At 37.0% G+C, this 21,947-nt stretch overlaps 1 protein-coding gene across 10 annotated transcripts in view; it reads left to right on the forward strand.

Moving 5' to 3' along the window:
- LOC144972997 (netrin-1-like) overlaps positions 1 to 21,947 on the forward strand; it is a 192,977-nt gene that overhangs the window by 50,706 nt on the left and 120,324 nt on the right. For all 10 annotated transcript variants that reach the window (XM_078914912.1, XM_078914905.1, XM_078914909.1 and 7 more), the window contains exons 3-5: positions 12,838 to 13,410; positions 14,485 to 14,667; positions 15,701 to 16,272. In XM_078914912.1, the coding sequence (XP_078771038.1) occupies positions 13,085 to 13,410; positions 14,485 to 14,667; positions 15,701 to 16,272 (1,081 nt within the window). In that variant the 5' untranslated portion in view covers positions 12,838 to 13,084. The remainder of the gene's footprint in view (positions 1 to 12,837; positions 13,411 to 14,484; positions 14,668 to 15,700; positions 16,273 to 21,947) is intronic.

Here is a 21,947-nt window from a genome sequence, read left to right on the forward strand (position 1 = left end):
TAAGTCAGGTCTAATTATGACACCGTTGACGATGTCCCCATCTCTAGTACCGTGTCAATATTAAACCCAGGCAATACATTCATTCTATGCATACAGACCCTGATTTGTGTGACATCCATCCTACTTTGTGAATAGAGAACCTGAATCAACTGACTTGAGACCACTTGAGAAATAATTAATTATTCGATTTATTCTATTTCACTGGAGTTTTTTTCTTCTTTTTCTTTTCTTTCATCTCTCTCATCGAGTACCAGTTAAACATTGATATTATAAAGACAGACTTGCCAACTTGAAAATTAAAAATTGGTAATTTTTAGGAGATAAAAATAATAGTAAATATAGTTAACTTTATACATCGACAATTTATCCTCACAATGATTGAATAATACTTCAAATATTTAAAATTATGTTCTCTGGTATCAAATTTTATTTAAAGCCAAAATTTCGTAATTTTACGAATGCGTCTTAGTTGAGAGAGAGAGAGAGAGAGAGAGAGAGAGAGAGTGAGAGAGAGAGACACAGAGAGAGAGAGAGACACACACACACACACAGAGAGAGAGAGTGAGAGAGAGAGACACACACACACACACACAGAGAGAGAGAGTGAGAGAGACACACACACACACAGAGAGTGAGAGAGAGAGACACACACACACACACAGAGAGAGAGAGAGAGAGAGAGAGAGAGAGAGAGAGAGAGAGAGAGAGAGCGGTTAATCTATTTTTAAAAATGTTGTTTTCCAAATATAATAATGACGATAAAGAAGAGATGACGTTTTATGAAACATATATATATATATATATATATATATATATATATATATATATATATATATATATATATATATATATATGAGCCAAGGTCAAAAGGTGCCAATTTTTTTTCTCAAAATAAAAGTGACATAATAGTCCATTCATGTTGCTATATGTGTAGCAAAAACCCCGTACTTCATGAATCAAAGGCCCTTTAGATAACTTTAAGGTCTAACGCAGCATAATATCGTCAACAATACCTATAGGTTGCTGGTGTCACCTGTGACCGGTGACACCAAAATGAGACAAAAACTCAATAACCAAATGATTTTTGTTGAGTATCAAACTTTATTTAGTAAGTTATAGACAAAAAGACACAATCAACAACAATCATAGTAAAATAATATTACCAACTATTGGAGAAAATGTTGCTTTTTGGTGTCATCGGTCACAAGCAACATAGAATGCAAATATATTATTTCATAAAAATGTTTGTACATTAACAACAACAACAATATTGCATATGCTTATTACCTGCAATGTTCAGAAACTTTTGGAATAAAATGTTGGGAAATAATGTGACCAAAGCATATCTTTTTTAGCGACATTGTGTCACTTGTGACATTAGACCGATGACACCATTACTTATGTCACAAGCAATACCAAATTGCAATTTCGACAATATATCATTAATTTCAGTCAAACCAGTGTAATAACCACAGTTAAATATGGAATTTAATAATATTTCAGAAACCAAAGACTTCAAAAATAAAAATATACATGGAAATTAGAGCATCTGAATGTGACTTGTGACATAACACCGGTGACACCATTACTTATGTCACAAGCAACACCAAATCACACTTTCTTCCATAATATATCATTATTTTCAGTCAAAAAAGCACAATAACCTACTCTAAAATGAAATTCAATATTATTTTAAGAAACTAAATACTTCTAAATTGGATATATACTTAGAAATTAGTAATACCATTGTTGCTATTACTTTGGTCAAAATCGGCACTAGAACGCAATTTTGCCTCAATAAATCAAGAATAGCAACTGAACACATGTAATATAGCCTGTTAAAATGTAATTCAATGACATTTCAAGCTTTGAAGAACATGAAAACAGAAATACATTAAAAACTTCAAACTTAAGTGTCACCTGTGACATTTTAAGCAATGACACCAATGGTCACAAAAAGTACCAGAAGTCACATAAACACTAGATAAATATCAGCCATGGTAATGAATTCATGTAACCATACCGTAACATCCGCCCTCCTGTTCAAATCTGCTAGTTTGTAGTAATTTAGTGTGTTAATAGTAAATCAAATCAAATTTCTTGACAACCCTTCTATCTATCTGGATTCGTCAAAAGCTTGAGTTTTGTCTTTTTCTTGATTGATACAACCCTGAAACATAAAAAAATTAGAATTACAAGGAAACAATTAATTGTGTCAAAATCACAGTCTTATGTGAGATGTCATAATATCATATTTGTAAATAGAATAACAGCTGAAAACATAATTTTTTGGTGGCACTTTGTAATATCCAATATAAAGTGTTGCTTGTGACAATGTAAAATAGCGATGACACCAAAGTTCAACTTACCTTTTCTCCCTGGAGCCACGCTGGAAAGGCAAATGAAAGTGCTGCACTTCAAAGACTGGTAAGAAGGGTGGATCAAAATTGCGAATCGCCATTTAACGAAACAAATTTCCACGTGTTCACGCATGTCGTGTTGCTTGTGACAAATGACACCAAAACCAATAAACCTCAATATCGGTAAAACGGTATACGTTTACTCCAAGATTTGAGTTCAGATAGTAAATCTATGCTTTTTTTCTCATAATAAAACATTTATAAACATTAAACATGAGCTTTAAAGTTTCGTGTCGAGTCTTAGTATTGTGCTGTGTTTGATGACACCAAAGGTCACAAGCAACACCAACTTTTTAAGAACTCTATATGAAACTTATTCAGATAAGTAATATACTGCAATTGTGTTTAAAAGTAAATTTTGACTTTATACTATCAGTCAAATTTCAATCACGTGAGCTAAAACATCACATTTAATTTCTACATGATTTCTAAAAAGGTGATGCGTTGACCTCGTTTTAAGCACATGCCAAACAGCATTCAAATTTCACTTTCAAGTTGTTTATTTCATATTCTGTTGAACAGAGTATGTTGAGCTATCTCATTTTATCTCTTCTTCATATTATCAATTGATTACAAGCATTAACCCAATGAAAAAAGCCCATAATTAAGTAAAAATCAAATTTTCTTAACACTGGTATCAGGCGGGCACCTTTTGACCTTGGCTCATATATATATATATATATATATAGATATATATATATATATGTGTGTGTGTGTGTGTGTATGTGGATGTGTGTAATTGTTGTTACATGTATATATTCTAATGTGTGTCTATATAGTGTGTGACAATGTTATGTCCCTATAACATATTATGTGAATATAACAGTCTGTTTTCCCATCTCTGTGTGTATATATAATGAGTGTATAACCTTCATGTGGTGTGTGTGTGTGTGTGTGTCTGCGTGTGTGTGTGTGTGTGTGTGTGTTGATACATCGTATTGGATAGTGTTACAAAAATTCGAGGAGGTACAAAAGAGGAAACTACGGTTAAGAAGTGTCCCCAAAGACTTGCTTTAAGTTTGCTCAGGTAATTTTCTCACCCTTTGGATTTTTGTCTTTGATTCGCCGTTATAGAGACCTCCGTTAACGTTTGGTGGCGACATCGTGAAAATGGGAATGATTGACAGATTGGGAGACTTGACCGATTTACAGAGTGTCCCAGTTATACAAATCCACATGTCAATCCACGTACACTAGTCCTGTCTCGGACACTGACACTTTCTTCGTATTCCCATTTAATTAATTATAAAAGGGACATGAAATAGACCAATGTGTCCTTTACGTGTTTAACAGCTGAGCTATTTCCACGCTCTCAGATCAAAATCATCACCATCCCCTCCTGTCCCCCCCCCCCCCCCCCCCCCCCAAAAAAAAAAAGAAGCTCAAATAAGCAACCAAATAAAGGCAAACAAACAAAGAAAGAAACAAACAAACAAAAGGCAAATCAAAGTATGGAAATGTTATTGAAATTTTTTTTAAAAGGCTTTTCTTTTGTGTCCATTTAATGCATTTGCTGTCTTCGCTGATTTCTTGCATTCTCGACTCAGCGGTTTGGCTGTGTTTGAAGTTTTGGAGGGCGTTGTCACGCCGATTAAATAAAATGGTTGTAAGGTTTTTTTTAAAAAAAAAAGAGAGAGAAAGAAATGAAAGAATTTAATAAGAATTAAAACTGAAAGAGAAATCCTCCCCCCAATCATCCACAAGAGTGGTGGTGGGCCATCAAAGCATACACGACACGGTTTGTTCTCAACAGAAACGAGAACTCGGCGTGGGAGTCCTCCTCTACGATGGCAGCCTTCAAAAGGACTCGAAATATAATATATTATAAAGGGTTCTTGCCCACGAACGAATTTGGGGGGTCGCGGATTTTATTTGAGGAAGGAAGGCGCCTTGTGGACACGAGTTGTTGATTTCTAGTGAAGTAAGATAATAATGGCGATGATAATAATATGCAACCTACGACCTCTTTTATATAAGCGCAGTTTCAAAATAGGGAGCAGGCACTGGTGTATGATAGAAATGTGATAATAAAATTGTTAAAAAATAAAAAATTAACCCCCCCCCCCCTCAAATATAGCATCTATATAGGGCAATATCCACTAAACATACTCAAAGTGCTTTACAAAGGGTCACTAACTAATAGCAACACTTAACTTGTTGGACGTGACATGACGATTGTCAGGCAATATTACATTTTTGCCCCCCGCTGTTACCGGTCAGGATTATTTAAGTCCTAGATTTGAGAGGTTTTGCCAAGAAGAACGTCATTCTATTTGATCGATATATTTATGAAGAACAATTTTTCTGGCCAAAATTTTAAATACCTACGCATTCTTTCTTCGAGATACGGCAGTATGGTTGTCACTTTCTCTTAGTGTCCTTGATGTGGAATTAGAATATTCAACTTTTACCCTGGGCCTGCCTGCTGTCTTTTGCATAAAGGGAGATAGTGAGGTGGATGTTGTTTCTTCAATTTATGTTATTGATATTATTGTTGTTGTTTGTTGTTGCTGTCTTTGTTATTGTTTTATTTTTTTTCTCTTCTTTTTCTTACCTTTCTCTCTCTCTCTCTCTCTCTCTCTCTCTCTCTCTCTCTCTCTCTGCCTATCTCTCTCTCTCTCTCCCATCTCTCTCTCCCTCAATATTATAGTGATATTGTCTCTATCTTGCGAATCCTATCTCTTTATTATATGTACATGTTAGTTGTTTTGTTGATTTATCACAAATTGAAGGTATCCTATTTTGCCTACACAGGAATTTTGAGTGGCCTCAGCTCAGACATGATACAGTTATATTACTCTTGGATCTACATCTGTTCTCTGTTTGAACCGGTCTCTTTTGTCTTCATTATTATTATCATTGCTTTTTTTTGTGTGTGTGCATATGGCTAATTGTATACGCAGAAAACCCTAAATCTACGTTACAGTGTGGTTTACCACTAATCCAATCGTTCTAACAAAGTGCATCTTCCTCATATTGACCAGAAAAGATTTACTTCAAAAATCGGTCGGTTACGATACTCCTTGCTTGTTACATACAATGTCTTGATCCTGATTCTTTAGAGAAGTTTTGTTTACGACTTTTTGGCAAGTTAATAATAATAATAATAATAATAATAATAATAATAATAATAATAATAATAATAATAATAATAATGCGTAATTTTTATAGCGCCCCTTTCCACCAAAAGTGCTCGGAAGCGCTTATTCATATTATCTATATGCACATGCGATCAAATAAATATATGATTCAATAAAATTATTAAATCACTCACAGAAAACTGAAAGAAAGTAGATACTCTATGTCTTCAAAAAGGCTTTAAAGGAGGACAGAGAATTACGGTGTCTGGTGGTGTCTGCTGAAAGAGCGTTCCACGCAGAGGGAGCAGAATCAATATTATTTGTATTAAAAGTCATCTGGCACAAAAGAAAAAAAAAAGTGATCCGTCTGTGTACGACAGAATAAGTCCATCCGGATGTTATTGTTCATCTCCTCGTAATGGCGTGCTAAATCTGACCACTCTCGACGACTACCCGGATAATGAGTACCGAGTACCCGACTACTTGACATAGGCAGCATTCTTGTATACAATTATTAGCCACCCACAGTTCGTGCATGTACAGTAAGTAACCATGCAGGTATCGTATCGCTCTCTCCTTAACAAAATACAACAATAAATTATGCACACACGGCCCACGACGTAAACAATAAATGGTTAACGCGCTCTCCTCCAACATCAATGATTGATGGGTCCAATACTGTGTAAATGAGATATTCGAGGTTGAGATAATTTACCAGATAAAAAGCAAAAGAAGGAAGAAAAAAAAAAGACCCCAGTAAAACGAAAAAGAAAAAAAGTAGTCCTTCAGATTAGGCCCATGGAACCAGAGCGTATCCCTGTGTCTATAGCGTGAAACGGACAATAGCAATTGCTTGCTATCTTTTTGATAGGACGCTAGTCTGTCGCAAAGTACTTTCTGCCAGATTTAACTGATCCAGCTGCCCAATCCCTGGGTGGACAAGGTGGTCAGAAAAAAAATCTCGACTTCACCCAGGATCGATCTCAGTCCCTTTGCGCGTTGAAGCGAGTGCTCTGCGGACCGACTTTACAGGCCATGGAGAGAAAACCAATGATGCGTTAATCTATAAACACGAGGCATTAACAAGATATGAAGTGAGTAGAAAAGTGCCAGAAAATAGAGATAAAAAATTTTCGCGCGTGGTGGTGAACTGCGCTTATTGTACACTATCGCCTGGCAGTGAGACGTGGCTTACGTAGGACTATCCGAACAATATCGTTCAAACCAAGTCATTCTAGTCCCTTCTCCCACTCGAACGCGATCGTTCACCACCATCGCGAAGTAATTTGACAGAGTTAAGATAAACAAATTTCTCCATATCATAGACGGATTGAGACTTGAGTATGCACCGTGTATGGGTGAATCTTTAATTCGCAGGCAGTGGAGCAGGCCTTATGTTGAGTACACAACAAGATATGAACAAGTGAGTCAGATAATGCCAGAACCATTGAGAGCCACGCTCTCACCACCAGGCGGAGTTGTGTACCAATAAGTATCAGGTTCAAATCCCCACACCCGCGAAATTTTTATTCTTGTCTTGCATTTTACTCTTTCTGTTTTACATAGTGCGTCTCACTTTTGATAATTACCATACCGAGCATATCAGTTCAGTTTTTGTTGTGTGAGATTGGCTATTAGCTATGCTGAGTCAAAATTACTTCGCGATGGTAGTGAAGTCGGTTGGGGTTCAATAATTGAGTAGAAAGGACTAGAAAGACTTTGAGTTGAAACGAAATTTTCGTGTTGTGGATAGCCAACGGATAGAGGCCACGCTCTCACCTGCCAGGCGGGTTGTCGTACCAATAAGGTCGCAGGCAAACCCCACCACCGCCGCGAAAAAATTTTTTATTCTCTATTGTCTTCTGGCACTTTTCTACTCACTTCATATCTTGTTGTTACCAACATAAGTGCCTGCTCCACTCACTTTTCTGAATTAAAAAAACACGAGGCATTGGAAGTTTAGATAATTATGTCAGAATCAAAAGAGGAAAGACAACAACAAATAATAATAAGATATCAAAACCAAGAAGAAGAAAAAATGGAAGCCGAAGGAATTCAAACCTACCACGTTACGTGCTAATCTAGAGAAAATATTGCAATTAGTCTACGAGGGTTTTTCGGGCACGAAACGACCATTGTAACAAAATTTTGTTTCGTTTTCTTATATTGTTTTGACCTTTTGTTTTTACTTGAAAGGGGGGGGGGGGGCTGGGCATGGGGGTGGTCCTGAAATTATTTATATTCTTTTTCTTTTTTACAATATGCAAAATTCCGAGGCGTGTTTCGTCTTCAAACAATGTCAAGCTGAATTGGCTTCAACAGTCATGACGTCACTTCCCTCGTAATAACGCATAGTAACTTAGTAGCTGGCTCTAAACTATCGGAACAATGGTGGACGCCCTTATGAAATACTTCTCCGACGAGCATAAAAGTGTATCCAAAGGAGAAAAACATTATAAATATGATCATGTTTTGACTTTTATACATTCTGATCACATGACATATGAGAAGTTCTAGCCAGCATGAAGAATAAAAAGTACTAATTTTCTTTGTTTAGAACCACGCTGCTGGGCGACGTGACATCAGACGAATCCAATTAAACTTGTAAGTGACTGGATAAGTAACAATGATATAAGACTAAGGTTGTGTCTTTGCTTCAGGCACTTTACACATATTTCCTTACTAGACTCAGATGTGAACAAATCAAGACATCAATTTTCAAAAGTACATGTCAGGCAATCTAAAGAGAGATTCTCCATACCTGGAGGACTGAAAGGGATATTCCATACGTGATCAATTAATGACCGACACACCTGGATATCGTAGTGTCAATTAATACACCTGTAACCGTTAACCTGTTTGTTTACCAAACACATAACGCCTTTAACTGCTAGGGTATCGATTGATGGGTGGACTGATGGTTGTTGGTGTATGGATGGAGTTGTGTTCGGGTGGATAGATGGATGGATGGATGGATGGATTGATGGATGGATAGACATGGATGGATGGATGGGTGGATGGATGGGTGGATGGATGGATGGATGGACATGGATGGATGGGTGGATGGATGGATGGGTGGGTGGATGGATAAATAGATGGATTGATGGATGGGTGGATGGATAAATAGATGGATTGATGGATGGATGGATAGATGGATGGATGGATGATGGGTGGATGGATGGTGATGGATGGATGGTGGATGGATGGATGGATGGATGGATGGTGGATGAATGGGTGGATGGATGGATGGGTGGACATGGATGATTGGACTGATGGTTGTTGGTGTATGGATGGATTCGTGTTTGGCTAGGTAGATGGATGGATGGATGGATGGGTGGGTGGTTGGATGGGTGGATGGATGGGGGGATGTATGGATGGGTGGACTGATGGTTGTTGGTGTATGGATGGATTCGTGTTTGGCTAGGTAGATGGATGGATGGATGGGTGGATGGATGGATGGGTGGGTGGATGGATGGATGGGTGGATGGATGGATGGATGGACATTGATGGATGGGTGGATGGGTGGATGGATGGATGGATGGGTGGATGTCTTTATTGATGGATGGATGAGTGGATAGATTGATTCATGTATGGATGGATGGATCGATAAATATATGGATTGATGGATGGACTGGTGGCGTAGGTTGGATTTATGTATGGGTGGATAGATGGATGGATGAATTATTGGATGTATTGTTGGATAGATGGATAGATGGATGGATGGATGGATGGACGAATGGATAAATAGATGGATAGATGGATGGATAGATGAATGAATGATTTGTGGATTGATGGATGAATGAATGGCTGGCTGATATGATAATATATGGCCACTTTAGTGTATATTCGGATAAACAAATGAATGAATGAATTGACGGATAGGTTAAAGTTTTTGAACGAAAATATGGGTGGTTGATATGATTGATGATCACAAGGATGGATAGATGGTTGGACGTGTGGACGTATGGATGGTTGGGTGGTGGTTCAGTGGATTGGAGAATTATGACATTTTGTTTATAAACAAATCACCCCAGAGTTTATCAAACCACACGAGATAGCAATCTGTCATATTACAGTATCGTTGCCAAAATATTCAGTGCCAGAAAACCCTCGGGTTTTAGAATGATACCCATATTTATTATATTATTATTATTATTATTATTATTATTATTATTATTATTATTATTATTATTATTATTATATATTATCATATATTATCATCATATCATCATCATCATCATCATCATATATTATATTATTATATTATTATATTATATTATTATTATTATTATTATTATTATTAGTAGTAGTATAGTTATAGTAAGTAGTAGTTAGTAGTAGTAGTAGTATATGTATATTATTATTATTATTATTATATATATTATTATTATATATTATTATTATTATTATTATTATTATTATTATTATATTATTATATATTATTATTATTATTATATTATTATTATTATTATTATTATTATTATTATTATTATTATTATTATTATTATTATTATTATTATTATTATTATTATTATTATTATTCCCACACCTCATTGGAACCCACACATATTTGAAACACAAAGGTGGATCTTTGTTGAGCACCGCAAGAATCCTGAATCATGAAAGCTTTGGGATAAACTTTCATTGTTTTAAAAATATGATTTAGGCTTCAAAACATACTCCAGACTTAGATTTCCACTCAAGGCTTTGAAATACATTTGAGGCTTTTAAAAAACAACCAAGTATTTGAACCACACTCAAGTATTGTGATACACTCACAAGGCTTTGAAACACATTCAAGGCTTTGAAACCCGTTCCATTACTTTGAAAATTCCTCATGACGTTGAAAAGTCCATAATTATGTTGATTAAAAACAATCAGACAAACTAAAAACATAAATACGATTATAAAAATCATTACAGTTAGGGAATTTCAAAAAACAACCAATCAACAACAACAACAACAACAACAAAACCTCAAAGCTTCAATATTTGAAACACTTTGTCTCACAGTTAATTATGAGCATCTTGATATTCCCAATCTCTTAAAATACATTATCTTAAGGGATACACACACATACCTTCCATAATCTCCCTACACGTACACACATTCGTTCACAAACAAACAAAAGCAACAAAAAACAAAAACAAAAAAACAACAACAACCAAAAAAAAAAAAACCCAAAAAAACAAACAAACGCAAAAGCTCTCTCTCTCTCTCTCTCTCTCTCTCTCTCTCTCTCTCTCTCTCTCTCTCTCTCTCTCTCTCTCTGTCTGTCTCTTGTATATATTATAATAATATATCAATATTATGTTTTAACGCCATGCATTGTAATGGTTCAACTGTTAAACCTAATTATTGTGATTTGATAGTTTGAATTTATACGTTGAGCTGGGCCAAGGCATATTCAATTGAATAGTTCAAAGTTCAAAGTTCTTACACCTCTCTCTCTCTCTCTCTCTCTCTCTCTCTCTCTCTCTCTCTTTCTCTCTCTCTCTCTTTCTTTCTCTCTCTCTCTCTCTCTCTCTCTCTCTCTGTCTCTTGTATATATTATAATACTATATCAATATTATGTTTTAACGCCATGCATTGTAATGGTTCAACTGTTAAACCTAATTATTGTGATTTGATAGTTTGAATTTATATGTTGAGCTGTTCCAAGGCATATTCAATTGAATAGTTCAAAGTTCAAAGTTCTTACACCTCTCTCTCTCTCTCTCTCTCTTTCTCTTTCTCTCTCTCTCTCTCTCTCTCTCTCTCTCTCTTCTTTCTCTTCTCTCTTCTCTCTTCTCTCTCTCTCTCTCTCTCTCTCTTCTTTCTTTCTCTTCTTCTTCTCTCTTCTCTCTCTCCTCTCTCTCTCTCTCTCTCTCTCTCTCTCTCTCTCTCTCTCTCTCTCTCTCTCTCTCTCTCTTCACCTACCAATCTGTCTATCTTCCAAAGCAGTCTTTCTACCCCACCTGTCCTAACTCCACCCCCTATCCCCAACCCACACCAAGACAAACACTTCACCATCTGTAGGTCATTGGGTACTGTGTCTACATATTTGTTTATTTACGTCTCTACATCGTCGTCGTCATCATCTTACAAATAATACAATGAGTCACTCACACACGCACACATATACACACAAGCACACACACACACACATACACACACACACACACACACACACACACACCTGCATTATTTGAGGCGCAAATTATAATCATTTTTATACCGTTTAATGGTCGGAAACGCCAACCTGAATAAAAATATGCGAAACAAAAACAAAACAAAAATTCACATCCCACACCACCAAAAGCAACAAAACAAAACAAAAAAAAAAAAAAAACAAGCAAAACATACCACACGTCCTCCGAAAACAATAAAACCTCTCAAAACAAACAACAACAAAAAAAAAAAAAAGAAAGAAAAGAAAAAAAAAAGATGAATCAAAACTTACAAGAATGTCATATCTGGACATTTGAGAAAGTAGGAGCAGACATCTTGTGTAAGTGTAAGATAAAGATCTGAACCTGTGTGCAGAGCTGCCTTCTTGATGTTTCAAAAATTCGTAGTTTTCAAGGGAAAAAAATTCACTTTAAATAGCTTTAGCAATAGATAATTTGACCTCAGCATGTTCCAAACATGTTCCAAAGTCTGGAATATAAGTTCTGAGGAACTAAACTTTCCTTTTCAACAATATTTATTGAGTCAAAGAGGCGAAAGCATCTCTGTAGCTGGAGTCAAAGATTCGTATTTCTACGAATTTGTCGTAGTGCTAGGCAGGTCAGAGTGTGTATGATACTGTGCTAGTCAAGGAAAGAAAGAAAATACAAGAAAAAAACAAACAAAAACATCCCAAAAAAACAAGTCTTCCTCAGAAGCCCTTGCCCTCTGTGGTGTTATGGTAGCACGTCTGACCAGTAATCAGGCGGTATGAGGATCGATCCCCCAGTCGAGGAAGACTGCTTTTTTTTTTTTTTGGGGGGGGGGGGGGGGGAGATGGGTTTTTGTTCTCGTATTTTTCTTGATTGCTTTGTCTGGCCGGCACCGTTTCATACACACTTATTCAGATCTCTATCTTACACCGATCCTGCTCCCTAATTTCTCAAATGTCCAGATATATGACATTCTAGTCAGTTTTTTTTCAGTTTTTTTTTTTTGTTTTTGTTTTGTTTGCTCTGTTTTTTTTTTGGAGGGTGCATGGTATGTTTTTTTTAATTTTTGTTTTTGTTTTGTTGATTTTGGTTTTAGGTAAAACCCACCACATAAATTGGCCTTTTGTAAGAATATTATCATATTTTTTTATCAAGTTTTTACTCAAAATTTAAAAAACTATGTTTTCGTATTTTCAGGGACTCAAGGCATGGATGTCCTTATTTGGATTCGATGACAATGACGTCACCCAACTTCAGTTGTGTTCGGATTGGTGGAAAGGAAACCACGTGACTTTGGAACGCACAAGAATAACGTTTTAGCCCTATCCCAATCGGTTGTCGCTGAGGTCAACATTTCAACCAAATAGCTGAGAGTTCAATACTTAAATAGATAGCGATTTGTTTGTAGGAAAAAGTAAAATTTCTTTATTATTTATTTTTTACAATGACAAGAACTTCAAATCTCAGACATTCATCAACAAGATTCATCTCTTTCAAAATGTCAACTATCTACGTCATCACTTTGTGCTGCCTCGTCATGATGACGTCGCAGGCCACCGGCAAGCGGAGCAAGTACAATATGGATAACCTGTCATATTACGAGGGGATAAATCCTGATCCGTGCTACAAAGGGACGGAACAGCCTCAGAGATGTGTGGCTGATTTTGTCAACACGGCGTTTGGCAAGCGAGTTGAGGCATCGTCCACTTGTGGAGCTGATCCTGAACATTACTGCAAATCTACAACTGGTCCTAATGGTGAAATAACCAGGTAAATCATTTTGTAACTTTCAGTTCACATCGACATATACATACACCCTATATGTTTATCCATTTATCTACCCATACCTAGGACTTCATATACGATATAGATGTCGCTATATATTATATATATATATATATATATATATATATATATATATATATATATATATATATATACACACACACACAAGTCTTTAATGTTTGTTACCCAAGTATATTTATGCGGTATTTTTTTCTCTCTGCTGTCCTCAAACAGTTACAAGTATATTCGGCTTCTCTCTCTCTCTCTCTCTCTCTCTCTCTCTCTCTCTCTCTCTCTCTCTCTTTCTCTCTCTCTCTCTCTTCTCTTCTCTCTCTCTCTCCACACACACACACACTCTATCTCTTCTCATCTCTCACACACAGATACACTCTGTTTCTCTATCTATGTGCGTGTGTGTGTATGTGGGTGTTTGTGTGTGTTTGTGTATGTGTGTGTGCGTGTGTATGTATGTGTGTGTGAGTATCATCAGGAACTCTTTATTGTGTAAGGTGCCAAAATACCTTGGTACTCGTACCCAATCCTGATGTAATCGGTGTCAAATATTAAATGTCACAATAACGATAAATCCGTATCTCTCTGTAACATTCATTGCACTCTATCATCCACAATGTCACGAATATTGACTACTATTAATCACAACCCCCCCCCCCCCCCCCCAAAAAAAAAAAAAAAAAAAAAAACAAAAAAAAAAAAAAAACAAACAAAAAAAAAAACAAACAAAAAAAAAACAAACAAACAAATAAAAACAAAACAAACACAAAAAAAAAAAAAACGCTCTGTGCGGCCATGCATTCTAATGACATTCGCATTTGGATCAGAAGATCATGGGTTCGACTCTCGAACGGCGCGTAGTCGAATCCTTCGAAAAAAAACCTCTTTACTCACATTCTCTCACCGTACTCAGGTATTAAATATATATATGGCCCATCACCTCAAATAGATATATTGCGCTTTGAAAAAACTCAAATTTGTACATTTTTTAAAATGACGAACCAATTTATCCAATCAAACGAAATCACTCTCCCTCCCATCCCCCAGGAACTGTTTTGTATGTGACGCCAAGAATCCAAAGTACTCGTTCCCACCCGAGTACCTGACTGACCTCAACAATCCCAAGAACTTGACCTGCTGGATGTCCAAGACGTACAACTCTGTCCAGTATCCGTTTAATGTGACCTTGACATTGAGTCTGGAAAAGAAGTTTGAACTGACTTATATCAGGTTAGCCTATACATATTATGTGATCTCTTATCACACCATCTTTATGTTTGTTGGGGTTTTTTTCCCAAAAATTTTACGGTTCTAAATAAGCGTTAACCGACGTTTACATATATGAAGGTTTGACATCCGAATGCAATTATGGGCTTAGTTTAACATGTTGCAATGGGCAATATCTTGCGTCATTTTTGAGATTTTCATTGTAACAATGGGTCCATAATAATTTAGGTTATCAGACCTGCAAACCAGTACACGTCGACTTTAACCCAATTAACTACCGTACTCTGGAAAAACACGTATTTAAAAGTTTGGCCACAAAACTCGTCCTTCATATTCGATCGATTTAAATGACCATCATTTTGGCAAAAACTCTCAAACCTCGCGACTCCGGCTCCATGGGCCCAATGCTTAACCTGCTTAGCCTCCTTACCCTCTAGTGTGCTATGACCTAATTACTCTGAAGGACTTCTTTTCCTTTTCCTTACCTAGGGGGATAGGGGTGGGGAGACCCGATTGGTCAATGGTAGAATACTTCCCTCACAAGCAAAGGGGCAGACATCGGTCTCGGATGCAGTCGAGATATTTTCTGACCTTTCTGTAAACCCAGAAGTGACTCGGCAACTGAAACTGCTGGCTCTAATGGAAAATGATTTGTGATAGAATAGTGTGCCCTCGAAAGGAAAACAAGCAAATGTCACCGTCTATTTAATGATACAGAAACCGGGATATATTCAGAATCCGGAGACTTTCTTATCTAAAGGACTACCCTACTTTCTTCTTACTTTATCTAGCCACTGATATACGTACTTACTGCCCATTATGCCTGTTGGCATGTAGGACAGTAACGTCATCTGTCCGTTGCTATCATATTCAGCGAGCACCAGGTCTCCCCCACTCTCTCATCTCTCCCTCCACTGTTGACCTCCAAGTTGCCCGTGGACTTCCTCTTCTTCTTTTTCCTCTTCCGCTGATAAACTCTTAGGATTTTATACATTTTGAAACAAATCTGAACTATTTTATTTCTCTCCGTCTCCAGCCTCCAGTTTTGTTCAGCCCGTCCTCACTCAATGGCCATCTACAAATCTATGGACTACGGAAAAACCTGGATACCCTTCCAGTACTACTCCAATGACTGTCAGAAAATGTATGGGATCTCTCCTTCGACAGTCGTCACTAAAGCCAATCAGCAGGTGGCGCTGTGCTCAGAGGCTTACAGTAACATCGACCCTTACACGGGGGCAAGAGTCGCCTACTCTACTCTCAGGGGACGTCCGTCCGCGCTGAATTTTGAGAATAGTCCCGTGTTACAAGACTGGGTCACCGCCACGGATATACGAGTGGTTCTGAATAAGTTGAACACCCTCGGAGATGAAATGAAGGATCCGGAAGGTGCCAAGAAGAGTTACTACTATTCCCTGTCGGATTTTGCCGTTGGAGGGCGCTGCAAGTGTAACGGCCACGCGTCTCGTTGTATCCCCGGTCGTGACGGGAGATTGAAGTGCGACTGTAAACACAACACGGATGGAAGGGACTGTGAGAAGTGTAAGCCTTTCCATTACGACAGACCATGGCAAAGGGCAACCATCACAGAGGCCAATGAATGTGTCGGTGAGTACCATCTTCCTCTTCCTCATTGTCGTTTATATTTGTATATATCAAATAAATATTCAGACCTGCCTAGTCGAAAATAAAAAAATTCGTAATTTTTAGAAGATAGAAATAGTCGCTGTAGTTAACAATATATATATATATATATATATATATATATATATATATATATATATATATATATATATATATATATATATATATACATCAACAGTTTACCCTCACAATAATTAAATGACACTTTAAAATCCATCAAATTATGTTTTCTGGCATCAAGTTTTATTTTCAATACGTTTAAATGACTTAGAGATGAACATGAAGTTCTGAAGTTTGAGCCAAAATTTCGTAATTTTACGAATTTTTCGTAGCAGTAGGCTGGTCTGAGATAAGACGTCATTGCTATATATTAATAGGCGACCCACCATCTCAATCCAGTATCATATCAGGCTAAATCGGACGCTAATAGGGCTGTGAACATTGTCTAAATGATCAAGCAATCAAACTTTTTCGTTTTTTACAGGTTAAAAACAAACAAATAATTCACTCTCCCAAAATAAAATATTCAAAACTGGTTTCATATTATCAAAGATCTTTTTCTATGAAGCAGTGCCAATGCCTGTTCCTTAATTTGTCACTTTCAAATTTTAGCTATTATCACAATCTTAGCAACTTAAGTTTCCTTTTTTAAAAAACAAAACAAAAACAAATAAAAAAAAAAAAAAAAAAAAAAAAAAAAAACAACAACAACAACAAAAAACAAAACACACCAAACAAACTTCAATTCAATTACGTTCGCTTGACTGGAGCATGGAGTACCGGATTGATGTGGTGTGTCACAAATTATCATGTATTCTAAAACACGCTGTATTGTGGGAACGCGTTTGCTGCCCATTCCAGTCCCTGATCGTTAACTCGACTGAAATCAAAAGAAACCTAACTATCAATACAATATCAGTTAACTAACTTCATGGCATATCGTTGCAAAGGGAGTACTGAGGAATGGAGTGGCTAAGGCCAGTTGGGCTGAGTAGGACCAGCCCCTGTGTGCGGCTATGTGGTCTTGTGGTATGGCACTCGCTTTCGGATCGGAAGGTCTTGGGTTCGAGCCTCGTTCGACGCATAGTAGAGTCCTTGGAAAAGACTCTTTACTCACAAACTCACCGTACTCAGGTGTTAAATGAGTACCTGGCCGTCAACAGCGTTGTCCCTGTCGGAAAAATTGTAGCATCGCCTAACAGGCGTCATGTGTGTTGCTGTCGGTCAGGATTCCCTTGTAAAGCGCTTTGAGCACATTTAGTGGATATTGCGCTATATAAAAGCTCTAATTTAAAGCCCCTAAATGTAACCCCCACCCCCTTTTTTTCTAGATTGAAAATAATTAAGCAAATATCATATTCTGGTAAAATTTGTACATCATAAAATGTGATAGATTTCACCATTCCCCACACTTTAGAAAAAGAACATCGAACAGGTTAATTCAATGACAAGACCCTATGATATATACTGACATTGAGATAATCTGCCCGATGTTTATTTTCTAAAGTGTGGGGAAGGATGAAATCTATCAAATAATGATGTACAATTTACCATATTTGTTTTAGAATGTTCAATCTTGGGGACACATTTGGGGGAGGCGGGCTGGTTTTATTTAGTCACCCGAACTGGCCTTATTCATCCTATTATTCCGCAGTAATAAATAACAATATGAAATTGAATGTAAGCTTCAATTTTATTACGAAAACAGATAACATGGATGTTTCGGGTTTCCCCTTTATCAACAAACAGGAAGAATGAAACACTACAGATGAATGAGATAATGTGGTAGTGGCGTTGTTAAGATGAATCTTATATTGTTATTTATCTCTTCGAGCTTCGAGCAGCAACAGTTACATATTCCACAGTATAAAATGTATGAGTACTATTCAATAATAGACACTAATAAGCTTTTAAAATGACATAGAATTCTCCGTGATTCACTAAACCCAGGGACAGAATCAATGAAAAACGCTTTTCCATACATAATAATATTAATAAACAGTGTAAGCATTTAAATCCTTCATCAGCCAAACATTCAACCATTAAATACGATTTTTTTACGGGATGTTAAGATTTAAATAATTAAAAGTAATTCCACAGTCTGACTGAGTCAGTCGATTTATCCGAAGAATCCCAAATCGTGTAAAGGGGGCGTATCGGTAGGTGAAGTTATCGGAATCACAGGATCGGTTTAAGTTGCTTCCACTGTATCTCCGCCCTCATTCCACAGATTCGCCTTACTTGTCGACGTGATGAAAGACCTGGAGACATGTATCTTATAAGAGCATTTAAGAGCATTTATATAGCGCAATACCCACTTATCAAATCGCTTTACAAGGGGTCCCGAGCCAACAGCAATAGTAGTAGTAATTGTAGTAGTAATTGTAGTAGTAGTAGTAGTAGCAGTAGTAGTAGTAGTAGTAGTAGTAGTAGTAGTAGTAGTAGTAGTAGTAGTAGTAGTAGTAGTAGTAGTAGTAGTGGTAGTAGTAGCGTATGGCTATACCTCCAAATTCATTTCCTCAACCCAGCTTCGAAAGTCTTCCTCCGTCCCAAGAACTGTTTCATAGCCACCTTCAAGTTAAGTTAATGGACAGTGGATGACGATGTGATCGCTGGTCTCTGGAGCTGCCTGATATTTCCGGCAGGCATCACTGTTCCCAAGTTTCCATCTGCAAATATTTGATGCAGTTCTGCCATGTCCTGTTAAGAGGCAATTTGAGGAAACCCAGTATTTCCTGCCCTTGTGGAATGCAGGCATTCTTTTAGTGGGATCTTTTATGATGTTTCCTCCTCTTGGTGTTTCCTTGTTCCACATAACAGAAATAATTAACACTTGGAACGAGACATGATGCGCATGTTAGGCGGTATTACAATTCTATTCCGACAGAGACAACGCTGTTAACGGCCAGGTACTTATTTTACACACGAGTCCTCCCTCTTAAGTTTTGCTGTTGGGTGGGACCGAGCAACATCTCTTGAGATGTCCATGCTGGGTAAGACATCTTGTAAAGTGCTTTCGACACATTTGACGGATATTGCGCTATATAAAAGCTCAAGTTTTATCTCTCACCTCATCGATTGATTAAAAATGTCTCCAAACTTGTCAAAAAGTCTTTTACCAGAAATTTCCAGAGGAATTCTCGGTTTGAAACGTCTTGACAAGTTAGGAATAGTTTTGTTCAATGGACACAATGTGTACTTATTTGCAGATCTAATGTAATGGAATAACTCTCAGACGAACCCAAAATATTATCCATTGCAACAATATCAAATCAAGCCCATAATATTTGGATTCAATAGTCTGATGTCACGTCCGCTCAGCAACGCGCAGCCTGGTTCTAAACAAAGAAAAGCGGTACTTTTTATTCTTCATGCTGGCTAGAACTTTTTCACGTGTCACGTGATCAGAATGTATAAAAGTCAAAACATGATTTAGATTTATAATGTTTTTCTCCTCTGGATACACTTTTATCCTTGTCGGAGAAGTATTTCATAAAGGCATCGGCCATTGTTCCGATAGAACCATTTACTAAGTTACTATGCGTCATCACGAGGGAAGTGACATCAAGACTGTTGAAGCCTATTGCGTTCGGTTATTGGACCTGCAAATATGTGCACGTTGAATGAACATATTATTATGACGTAAATGTTTTCCACCCATAACCAAAAATAGGCATTTGTTCAATGTAATTGTCATGATTTGGACTGATGGTCAGGTTGATGTGCCCAAGGAAATCCAACCTGTAGAACACATCACGTGTGACACGACCTGTTGACTTCAAGTTGCATCTTGGGATATTATTATGATTATTATGATTATTATTATTATTATTATTATTATTATTATTATTATTATTATTATTATTATTATTATTATTATTATTATTATTATTGTTGTTGTTGTTGTTGCCAGTCTCTTTTAGAAATGACAAGACAGCGACAGCCCATCTCTCTCTCTCTTTCTCTCTCTCTCTCTCTCTCGCTCTCTCGTTCTCTCTCTCTTTCTTTCTCTCTCTCTTTCTCTCCCTCTCTTTCTTTCTCTTTCTCTCTCTCTCTCTCTCTCTCTCTCTTTATCTCTCTCTCTTTCTTTCTTTCTCTCTTTCTCTCTCTCTCTTTCTCTCCCTCTCTCTCACTCTCTCTCTCCCTCTCTCTCTCTCTCACCCTCTCTCTCTCTCTAAATAAATAAATAAATAAATAAATAAATAAATGAATAAATAAATAAATAAATAAATAAATAAATAAATAAATAAATAAATAAATGCTAGGCACCCTTAAGCTTCTGCGCAGTGTCAAAATATTGAAACGTTTGGACTTTTATGCCTTCTTCAACCATTGACTGAAGAAGGATTTAAGTCCAAAATATCCCTCGTTTTTTTTAACTCTTTCTTTCTTATTGTTTGTTTATTTATTTGTTTGTATGTTCCTTTTTTTTTAAATACCTCTCCCTCCTCCCACCCCCTCCCTCCCCCATTTTTCATGCCGCTACAATTGATTGATCTGCTCACTATTCTTAATTAAAACGACATAATGTAGTGTCAACTCCGGAAGCATTCTCTTTCCCGAGACCATAATATGTTACCCATCGTCTCATAACGGATTTATGTCAGGATGAATTGAACCCCCAAAAAAGTGAATTTAAGAATAAAATTAGTGAGATTTGCGAACTTGGGAGTTTTGTGCAATACCAGAATTCTTATTTATTATTCTCCACTAGAAAGAAGAGAAATTAACCCCAAGTTTTATGTTTGTGGCTATAGATAGAACGAAGATGACGTCACTCGGGTCTTTGTTGCTGTTTTTTTTTTGCCATCCGCGTTTATGAGTAATAAAAACAAAACTGTATTATCTTTCCTATAAACGTTTAAGATTACACATAGTTTGGTGTGTTATTAGTCCGTTTTACTCCCGGATGGCAATGTTGTGAGCTTCTTAGCCAAGCGCATACTATCTATAGAGTCAATTGCCAGTATCTAGTTCATCCCACATAAAACCGTTTTAAGACGGTGGGTCACATAAGACACTAATTACACACGATATCTATTTCAGACCTCATACCCCCCCCCCCCCCCCCCCCCCCACCCTCCATCTCTGTGTGCACATGGTAAATATTTATCGTAACTATAATATGTTTTAAATCCATGTATCAGTTACAACATAAATACAGGAGAAAGTAAAGAACTTTCCTGGGTGACAAGGCGGCTTAGAGAACACACCCCCCCCCCCCCTCTCCAAATAAAAAAAAAATCTCACACAAACAAAACAACTCTATTCCTCGGTTCCTTTGGCAAAAAGGCGATTCGTACAAATATTTATAGAAACGGGTGCAAACATAACATTACTTTGTTGTCAAATTTGATACCTGTATCTTCTTAAATTCAAACTTCCTTACTTTTCATATCAATCCAGTTTGTATGCGATATACTGTATGTCTTCCATAATAAACACAGTCCTTAATTGCTCGTGACCAAAGAACAACAAAATGAACAATTGCCTCTCTCTCTCTCTCTCTCTCTCTCTCTCTCTCTCTCTCTCTCTCTCTCTCTCTCTCTCTCTCTTACTTTTTTTCTTATCGGCTATCTCTCTTCCTCCTCGCCTTTCTCTCTATATATCTCTCCCTCTGCTCTCTTCATGTCTGATAT

Source organism: Berghia stephanieae, chromosome 5 (assembly GCF_034508935.2).
Source record: "Berghia stephanieae isolate SIO BIC M18660-M18661 chromosome 5, UCSD_Bste_1.3, whole genome shotgun sequence".
NCBI classification, from domain to species: domain Eukaryota; kingdom Metazoa; phylum Mollusca; class Gastropoda; order Nudibranchia; family Aeolidiidae; genus Berghia; species Berghia stephanieae.